This window comes from Clarias gariepinus, chromosome 26, assembly GCF_024256425.1.
Source record: "Clarias gariepinus isolate MV-2021 ecotype Netherlands chromosome 26, CGAR_prim_01v2, whole genome shotgun sequence".
Lineage (NCBI taxonomy): Eukaryota > Metazoa > Chordata > Actinopteri > Siluriformes > Clariidae > Clarias > Clarias gariepinus.
In genome coordinates this window covers 1,062,057-1,073,084 of record NC_071125.1, presented here as the reverse complement: position 1 = coordinate 1,073,084, position 11,028 = coordinate 1,062,057, and the positions used below count along the sequence as shown (strand labels likewise).

Below are 11,028 nucleotides of genomic sequence, written 5' to 3'. Positions count from 1 at the left end.
AGTCTGGTTCCTCTCAAGGTTTCTTCCTATTGCCATCTTAGGGAGTTTTTCCTTGCCACTGCTCATCAGGGACAATCTAATTATTATCTAGACACATTTTTTTCACAAATACACACTTTCATAAATTTTCTTTTTATATTTTCTTTTCATTTTTGTAAAGCTGCTTTGAGACAATGACCATTGTTAAAACTTGCTATATAAATAAAATTGAATTGAATTAAATAAAATATGATCATATTATAAATATTATACCTATTAATATCACATACATCATACTATTTTTCTTTTCCTTTTTATTTTGGCTTATATAGATTTTACTTATTTATTTACTTATTTATTTATTGGAGTTTTATCATTAAGATTGCATTTATAAATTAATTAATTTGCCCTAATGATAATTAAATTACAGGGCTGTAACACTCACCTAAAGGATTATTAGGAACACCATACTAATACGGTGTTTGAACCCCTTTCGCTTTCAGAACTGCCTTAAGGGAGAATATATAGGAGGAGGAAGATGAGGAGGAGAAGAATATATACTTTTATTTTATATAGGGCAATATATATATATATATATATATATATATATATATATATATATATATATATATATATTGCCCTATATAAATATATATACAAGGGACTTTTATTTTCGTTTGCAACTTTTATTTTATTTATATATAAAGCCTATATAAAATAAAAGTCACAAACGAAAATATATATATACACTCACCTAAAGGATTATTAGGAACACGATACTAATACGGTGTTTGAACCCCTTTCGCTTTCAGAATTGCCTTAATTCTACGCGGCATTGATTCAACAAGGTGCTGAAAGCATTCTTTAGATATGTTGGCCCACATTGATAGGATAGCATCTTGTTGTTGTTGGAGATTTGTGGGATGCACATCCAGGGGACGAAGCTCCCGTTCCACCACATCCCAAAGATGCTCTATTGGGTTGAGATCTGGTGACTGTGGGGGCCATTTTAGTACAGTGAACTCATTGTCATGTTCAAGAAACCAGTTTGAAATGATTTGAGCTTTGTGACATGGTGCATTATCCTGCTGGAAGTGGCCATCAGAGGATGGGTACATGGTGGTCATAAAGGGATGGACATGGTCAGAAACAATGCTCAGGTAGACCGTGGCACTTAAACGATGACCAATTAGCACTAAGGGGCCTAAAGTGTGCCAAGGAAAACATCCCCCACACCATTACACCACCATCACCAGCCCGCACAGTGGTAACAAGGCATGATGGATCCATGTTCTCATTCTGTTTACGCCAAATTCTGACTCTACCATTTGAACGTCTCAACAGAAATCGAAACTCATTAGATTTTTCCAGTCTTCACCTATCCAATTTTGGTGAGCTCCTGCAAATTGTAGCCTCTTTTTCCTATTTGTAGTGGAGATGAGTGGTACCCGATGGGGTCTTTTGCTGTTGTAGCCCATCCGCCTCAAGGTTGTGCGTGTTGTGGCTTTGCTGCATACCTCGGTTGTAACGAGTGGTTATTTCAGTCAAATTTGCTCTTTTATCAGCTTGGATCAGTTGGCAAGGGGCATATATAATATATAAATTAAATAAAAGTTGCAAATAAAAGTCGCAAATAAATGTCCAAGTACAAGGGACTTTTATTTTTCGTTTGCGACTCTTATTTTATATATATATATATATATATATATATATATATATATACACACACACATACACACACACAATGGGGGACTTTTATTTTCGTTTGCGACTTTTATTGTAAAAAACAAAAACAGCAACATCCGGTTTCCGGTTAGACTCTCATAACAAACATGGCGGCCTCAGAGGAAGGAGACGGAGTCTATTTCGTGGTGAACAACATTCCTGTTACATTTCGCTCCGCGGACCTGAGGAATTATTTCAGCCAGTTTATAGAGAGCGGAGGATTCCAGTGTTTCCATTACAGACACAGACCGGAAGTGAGAATAAACACAGCGGAAGCAGAAAAGACTCAGAGAGAGACTGAGGAGGAGGAGGAGGAAGGTGAGGATGAGGAGGAGAAGAAGAAGAAGCAGGAGAGTGGGGGTAAAGCTGAGGGTGTGTGTTGCTGTGTGGTGTGTGTGAAGAGAGGAGACGCCGAGCGCTTTGTGAAGATGTACAGCGGAAACCAGTGGATCGACTCGCGGGGGAACTGGCTGGTGAAGCGGTGTCTGATCCGCAGGATTAAAGTGTCCGATCACAGCGGTGAGGCCGCGTCATTACACACACACACACACACACACACACACACAACATTTAACAACATTACTATCCGGAATAAACCTTACAGATATCAACAACATATTTTTGACTAGTTGTAATCGCATTCTGACAAGTCAAAGTGACAGTTATTATAGATGTCTGTAATTCAGTTATGGATACTCACAATGACAGTTAGGGATATCTGCAATGACGTCACTCAAACTGATATTCGATCTAATTTACAATTACAGATATCTATAACTGAGTTTTTTTTCTCGGCAGAATTAAAGTTAAAGATATCGTAAACGTCATTTTGACTCGTCAGCATTGTCGTGTCCGATGTTGCTGGTGAAAGGCTTCCCACTGGATATTTCCCAGCAGACAAATTATTTAAACAGTTAGCAGAAGAAATGGCGGTCGCTGTTGTAGACAAAATACTTAGAATATGCTATGAAATAGAACTCGTACACAATCCAGGATTTTGTGGGGAGCGAGAGCTTCGCTGTAGGAAAAACTTGCTTCGTATTGAACAGAAACTACACATCGTTCCTCCTGCTATCCTGACATACAAAACTCACTATACAAAAAGTTAGTCTATCCTAAGTGCTGCTCCCGCCAACATCAAACCTGTCCCGTCCTCCTATTTGCCGTAACTTGGGACACAATTACAGATATCTGCAACGATCTTTTGCCTAGTCAAAGCTCTATATTTAAGATATTTGTAATTACAATTTGACTAGGCAGAATGAAAGTTAAAGATATCTCTCATTTGAGATGTCTCTAATCAAAATTCATTTAAAGATTTCTATAATTTGATAACAGATCTCTGATTCTAAATTATGTCTATTCGCAATTCCTGTTAGAGATATCTACAATTTCATTCGGACTAGTGACAGTACCAGTTCAAGATATCTATAATTCAGTTGTGACTAGTTAAAATAGAATTTAAGATATCTAAAAAGGACATTATGAATATCTTTAATTGAGGGGAGTTGATGATATCTTGAATTGGAATTGTGACTAGTCAGAATTAAATTGTAGATATATCTAACAGGAATTATGGATAGTCATAATTTACTTGTAGATATCTACATTTTACAATGTGGATATCTACAACTGAGTTAAAGATATCTGTTAAGGGAAACTCCATAGATATGAATGGGAAAAGTGACATCATTCGTCCTAGGAAGAACGACGTTGTGGAGATCTGGAAAGACCGTTGTTGATAGGAGGAATGCCTTTGTGGATATCTGACATTTTTATTTTGCCTAGAAAGAACTGAATTACGGATATCTGTAATACATATCCAGACTTGCTATTAAATTTTAAAACAGTTTGCGGTTTTAATACGCACACTGCCACACAGCTCCTACACTCCATAGACCTTTATATTAGCGTCATGATTCTGTCTTTCCGGTGTTATGCGCTGAAATGTCCCCCTGCCATGGATCCCCCCCTACATAATCTTTATCAAATATTATATAAGAACATAAATTCATAGGTTAATGGTTTACAAATTACATGAGACAATAAAATAAAAAAAAGCAATATGAAAATATATATGTTGTATATGGAACATGTATATATTTTTTATATACAGCATGTATACTTTTATATTGTTTATTTTATAATAAAATTACTTTCGTCTAATTTTTCATCATGAACAATATTTATTTTTATTATATACAATATTTATGACAACACCCTGAAAAATAAATTTGCCACAAAATAAACATTATACAAGAATTTGTATTAATGGTCTTGATCGCTGTTACGTGCCTAGAGTTCATTATAATAGTAATATCATATTTAATAATAATAAACATCTGTTTTCTAAGTTTAATTATCCATGCGCTCAGATTTTGTAATACGTTCCCACAGGTTTGTACACAGACTCCTTTTAGAAGAAAGTTACGCTATGCATTTAGAATAAGCTTTTATCCAAAAGACTTACAAAAAAGAAAGAAAGGAATAAGTCAAAAGTTGGTCATAATACACAATGGCAGGTTTATTAAATAATAATAATAATAGTAACATGCTGATTATCACAAATTATCACAAGATTTTAAAGCAACTCATTAAATCAGGGTATTCTACCTCGATGCAGTACCGGTCCCAAGCCCGGATAAAAATGGGAGGGTTGCGTCAGGACGGGCATCCGGCGTAAAACCTGTGCCAAGTTGTAGTGTGGACCGGATATTCCGCTGTGGCGACTCCTTGCTGGGAGCAGCCGAAAGACCAACAACATTCTACCTCAAAGCTGCTACCGTTGATATCTGGAGAATCACTGTAAGCATGCAGTTAAGACAGTTTGGTGTATTACACTTAATAATCCACAATAAAACAATATATACAGTAATTGTTTTTTTTTCCGTGGCTCCCTATTAACGAGTAGTCCTGGAGCGTGATTCGTTAATTTTTTACTGGGCGTGCATGAGCAGATCATCGCAAAACCTCCGTATGTTATATACAGGAAACAGAATTGTGCGATTCTTTCTCAATGACTCTTCTACTCCGAGTCGCTCGGTTCTTTGTCACGTGACTCCCATAGACGCTATGCGGTTGAATAGATTCAAAAGAACGAATGACTTAGACTGGAAGATATGAGAAAGGAGCTACTCATTCTGTTTATTATAATATGTCCTTAGCTGCATTGTAATATTTCAATTACTAAAACTATAGACTAAATTTGTGTATGTAGACGTATTGGGAGTCTTTTTTATTGAAAAATGCAACATTTTATTTTATTTTTGATAAAAAGAACGAAATTAACTAAATGACCCAAAAAAAGATTCGTTAATTTTGATGAACGAGATTCAAAGAACCGAGTCACTAAAATGATTCAAACTTCCCATCGCTATTCAGCCACGCCCACAATATTTATTAACGGTCCATTCAGTATTAAGCGCGGTCAGGTACAAGGCTAGTTTGATGGAATCGTTTTGCATTTTTCCAACTAATTATAATCAGAAAACAGGAAAACTGCTCGTCGGTTGATTGCTGCTAAGTAAAAAACACAGAAGCCAGTAATGTTTTGCGTAATATTACTTCATAGCTCATCTACAGTATCTGTTAAACTTGTTCATCCCAAGAGAGCGCACGTGAGCGTCAGGCAATGCGCAGGTTTTGGATGAAGACAAACAGGCGTGAGCAAAGTTTTAGGAAGCTGTGTTGTTTATGTTTTTCAAAACTAGAAATACGACGAAAAATATTCGACGAAAAATCTGTGAAACTTGCGACCCTAATATAAAAAAGTAAAAAATAATAATAATTATGTTAATTTTATTGTCATACAGTCTCCACTCCTATTTGCGGTCGCAATGGAACCACTTGCTTTAACTCTGAGACAAAGAGCCGATATTCATGGTATTCAACGGGTAGGATTGGAACATAAGGTGTCGCTTTATGCAGACGACATGTTATTGTACTTGTCACAACCCCTGACAAACTTACCTAAGTTAGTGACTCTACTTACAGAGTTTGGCAAAATATCTGGCTATAAAGTTAATATCCAGAAAAGTGAACTAATGCCTGTTGGTGATGGGGTCAGTCTGTCATCTTTAAGCTCAATTCCCTTTAAGATTAGCCCTAAAAAATTTAAATACCTTGGGATTTGGGTTACGCATGATCATAAAGACTTGTTCGGAGCCAATTATCCACCTCTCTTATCCAATCTTAAACAAGATCTTGAGCGTTGGGACCACCTCCATCTTTCATTGGGTGGAAGAATTAATACAATAAAAATGAATGTATTGCCCAAGTTTTTGTATATTTTTCAGTGCCTTCCGTTATTTTTAACAAAATCTTTCTTCTCCAAATTAAATAATCAGATCTCAACCTTTATTTGGAACAAAAAAACACCAAGAATTAAAAGAGTTATACTGCAGAGACCTCGTGCAAAAGGAGGGATGGCACTTCCAAATTTCATGTATTATTACTGGGCAGCCAATATAAGAGCGCTGTTGTTCTGGTTAAATAATGACATTAATCCCCCTGTTTGGACAATTCTGGAGGGGGCCTCAGTTAGGCCCACTTCTCTAATAGCATTATTGTGTTCTAAAATACCATTTATTCAACCAATCTCTAGTTTGACCTCTAATCCAGTTGTTATACATTCAGTTAAAATCTGGAATCAATTCAGACTATCGTTTTCCCTTAAGGAGTTATCACGGGCTGCCCCAATTGCTAAAAATTACATGTTTGTTCCGTCTATGATGGATGATGCCTTTAAAGTTTGGGCTAGAAAGGGTTTGGTCTCATTGTCTGAACTCTATATTGATGGAAATTTTGCATCCTTCGAACAGTTGGTACAGAAATACGACATTCCCAAATCACATTTTTATAGGTACTTGCAGCTTCGGAACTTTGTGGCATTGAATTCTAATAATTTCCCATCATGCCCTCCACTTTCTTTATTAGATTCAATATTTGAATGTAAATCAGTCCAAAAACAAACTATACGCAGGATTTACGAAATACTCAATATGTATGATTTAACACCCTTAGACTTACTTGGGAATAAATGGGAGACAGATTTGGATGAACCAATTTCAGAGGAAATCTGGCACAAAATAATACAGGGAATTTTCTCATCATCCATTTGCCTTCGACATGCTGTAATACAATTTAAGATTGTGCATCGTCTACATTGGTCAAAAGTCAGACTCTCTAAGATTAAGGCTGATATAGACACCACGTGTGACAGATGCAGACAGGCTCCTGCAACTCTGCTGCATATGTTCTGGACTTGTCCAAGACTCTACATGTTCTGGACCAATATTTTTGAAACGTTTTCTGGAGTATTTGGAGAGATAGTAGAGCCAACTCCATTTGTTGCATTGTTTGGTGTGCCTCCAGAAAATACCAGTTTTAACCAAAGGGAAATTAAAATATTGGCCTTCTGTTCCCTTTTGGCTAGGAGATTAATCTTGACTAAATGGAAAGATCCTGATCCACCACATTTAGCCATTGGATAAGGGAAGTGATGCACTGTCTTAAACTGGAGAAAATCAGGCATACAGTTAGAGGGTCTACTGACACATTTTATAGAATTTGGCAGCCTTTCGTAACTTTTGCTGAGGTTATAAACGCAGATAAGATAGTACCGTAAAGGAAGTGTGTGTGAAGATTACTTATTATTATTTTATTTATGGACATCTGATTGTTATGGCATCCTTGTGTTTGTCTGGTGTTGGGGGGGGGGGGGGGGAATGGGAGGGTCTGATTTTGTGTTCTCTTCTCTTTTGTTGTGGTTTGTTGTGTTTTTTTTCTGTAAAGTTTGAAAATAAATAAAAAAACTTTGATCAAAAAAAAATTTTATTGTCATACAAATATTAAAATGCTAAAATAAATCTAAACAAATTTTCTAAAACGAGGTGACGCATTTTTCCCGCACAGATCCGGATGCTTTCCCGTATAAGACGAAGGCGGAACTGAGGCGTCCCGGGGCTCACAGCGACCGTTTCACTAAAGCCGATCTCCACGCCCTGCCTGAGCTGACCCCGCCCGCTCTCATGCCCGCCGGGAACGTGGGCACTCCGGTCGGCGTGTTCCTGCAGCTCATCCAGTCCTGCCGCTTCCCCCCACGTCTCATCCGCAAACTCGGCCTGACCTTCCCCAAGACCGGGTCGCACCGTCGCTACGGCAACGTCCCCTACCACTACAACACGCCCATGGTGGCGGCGAGTGAGGAGAGCGTGTTCACCGCGGGAGGTGTGGAAATCTATGGGCCTGGGGGCGTCGCTCCGGGGAAGAGCACGGAGAAACCGAGAGGTGGGACGCGGGAGAGCGAGGAGCGGCCAATCAGAGAGGAGAGCGAGGAGGAGGAGTCGGAGTCGGGACCAGATGATGTGAGTCATTTTTACACACTGGGACAAAATATAATACTGTACGAATAAGTGTACGGTTATTGAATAAAAAAAAACAGATATAGACAGGAAGTCTGGCTGGTGTTACAGTGACACACATGATGTTCACTAAGCTATCTCTCTTTGTGTGTGTGTGTGTGTCAGGATGATGACCGGTGTGAGGAGTGGGAGCGACACGAGGCTCTGCACGATGACGTGACGTCTCAGGAGAGGAGTAAAGAACGTCTGTACGAGGAGGAGATCGAGCTCAAGTGGGAGAAAGGAGGGTCTGGTCTCGTCTTCTACACCGACGCTCAGTACTGGCAGGAGGAGGAGGGGGGTCAGTCACCGCCCGTCACATCTGCAGTCACATCTGCCTTCTTATTTCCATTCTCATTTGCATTAACATCTATCTCTCCCACACACACACACACACACACACACACCACCGCGCTCCACGAAGATGCCAGATGCTGCACAGGTTTAAATATTCAGATTTATCCAAATTAGACTGCAGAGTTTGTAGAATAAATTGTACAGAATAAACCAGTTACACATATAACAAAAAGCTTTAAAAATACATTTTAAAAATATACACTGTTAATAGAAAAAAAAATATTTACAGTAAAACAAATAAATAAAATGTAATTAAATCTTAGACTGTGATTAAAAAATCTAAATCTGTTCAAAATTTTAATTCATTAAAATAGAATTAAACATTAAAGCGGTATTTAATAATTTTAGGAAGTCCAAATAAATTAACAAGTAAACAAACAAATAAATAAAAAAATGTAAATGTCAGGATACCTGTGATTATAAATGGATCAATATTTAATTTAATATTACAAATTAACTAAATTATTTAACAATTTTTAATAATATTTAACAATACAACAGTAACGAGAATAAAGCAAAACACTTATTAAAGCAGTGGTTCTCAAACATTTTCTGTCATTCCCCACTTAAGGCGGTTGGGCGAATTTTCAAGCCCCACTTGTCAACAAAATGATAATGAAAACGGACAAGTTTACTATTTATTGAAATATCAATTCCTAAACCAATAAGATCAAATAACATCAAGTTCAAAACTGATAAAATACACGTGCTATTGTTATAACAGACTTACGTCGTCACTTATCTAGAGCTTTCTTTCAAAGAAGTCGAGTGGCTTATTAACGTGACTGCGGTGTGTTGTCTCTAAGTGTCTTCCTACTTTGTTTGGTCTCATGCTGTCTGCTGCCAGCGGTTAAAGACACAAAACACACACACGGGTCTCTCCTCTGCCCCCACCATCCCCACCATGAATCCAAGCGCAACATACAGCAGGCTTCATCATGTTCTCTTTCGGCTGGATTTTTGGTTGATTAGGCTGATGGTGCTGAATCACCTGCTTTTTTAGTTTAAATTATTATTTAAAAAGCGATTAGATTCCATATTAAAGCTGTGTTAAGTTGTTTTAAAATGACAAAGAATTGGACATTATAAACAAACAAACAAACAAACAAAAAAACACTTAAACAGGCTTTAATTAAAAAAAAAAAATCCTTAAAGCAAGTCACATATTTAGGTCAAAATACAAATAACTACAAAACGGATTAAAGCTGTAATAAAATATTTATTAGTTTTTAATAGATATATTTAAAATATGTATATAACATGGATTAAAAAAAATTCTGAAATGATGGGAAAAAGCTTCTTTTAATGTGTAAACAGTATATTGACCTTAAACTCACCAAGTGATCGTCTCTGTAACTAATCGTACATGTTAAAGAAGCGAGCTTTACTGAGCGCCAGTCCACAGACGTCAGTGTGCGCTTTATACTCATTTATTCATCTTTTTTTTATTTATTGTAGATTTCGACGAGCAGACGGCAGACGACTGGGACGTCGACATGAGCGTCTACTACGATAAAGGTACGATAAAGAAAAACTAATTAAAGGTCCCAATTTTTTTTTTTTCCGGACGATGTCGTTTTAAAGCCGAGTTTGAATCAGAAATGTTCTAACGACTTGTTAGAAGCGTTAATGGTTCATTACCGTTTATCTCCCATCGCCATGGTTACTTTTGCATTGCTCCTGAGCAGACGGAGGAGACATGGACTCCAGAGACTATGTCAGTATGCGCTACGAGAAGCGACTGAGGGACGGAGTGGAGCAGCCGGGGAGCAGCCAGCAGAAAATCGGCAAGTTTGAGAAATTCACAAAGGTAAGAACGTTTCAGTGTAATGTTTTATTTTTCATCTTACAATTTCACTAAATGACATATCCACACAGAACTGATCAAAAGGCTAAAAAAAAAACAACAGCTGGTTACGGATGTATTCTGATGTTTAATTCCAGAACTTGTGCACAAAGTATAAACACAGGGAAATATTGTGTGTGTGTGTTTTGTCCTGTGTAGGGCGTGGGCCGACGTGTGATGGAGAAACAGGGCTGGAAAGACGGCGAGGGCCTCGGACACTCTCGCTCAGGGATTCCCGAGGCTTTAGAGAATGAAGGGCAGCATCCCAACTGTAAGAGAGGCTTCGGGTAAGTGCGCACTTTTTACCTTAAACATATTCACTCTCACCTGTCATGTCTCACCCCAACACTGACACTCTTTTAATCTAACATGCCACGTTTGTTTTTCTGTGCAGCTACCACGGAGAAAAGCTAAGCTCTTTCCTACCACTTAAAAAACCCCGGCCCGAGTTCATCATATCGACCATCTACGACGAGCCGAGAGACATCGACCGGGGGGACACGGTCCTGCGCCGCCAGCCGAGCACCAGCATGAAGCACACACACCGCCGTCCGGAGGAGTCGCAGAGCTGACCTTTCATTTCACTTTAGGATTCAGTATTTATTACCGTTTTATTTTTTTAGATGAGATGTCTCTAATGATATTCCCTTGTTTTAAAGGGTGTTTATACTTGGTGTATCATTTCGTAACTCGATTTTATTAAAGTATAAAGAAACAAAA

General features: G+C 37.9%; 1 protein-coding gene across 1 annotated transcript; it reads left to right on the top strand.

Annotated features, from left to right (window-relative positions):
- The first annotated feature begins 1,797 nt into the window (after window positions 1–1,797).
- gpatch3 (G patch domain containing 3) lies at window positions 1,798–11,028 on the top strand. The gene is made up of 7 exons (XM_053487481.1): window positions 1,798–2,223; window positions 7,618–8,069; window positions 8,232–8,406; window positions 9,921–9,980; window positions 10,151–10,272; window positions 10,468–10,595; window positions 10,703–11,028. The coding sequence occupies exons 1-7, from the start codon at window positions 1,812–1,814 to the stop codon at window positions 10,878–10,880; spliced, it is 1,527 nt and encodes a 508-aa protein (XP_053343456.1). The 5' UTR covers window positions 1,798–1,811; the 3' UTR covers window positions 10,881–11,028.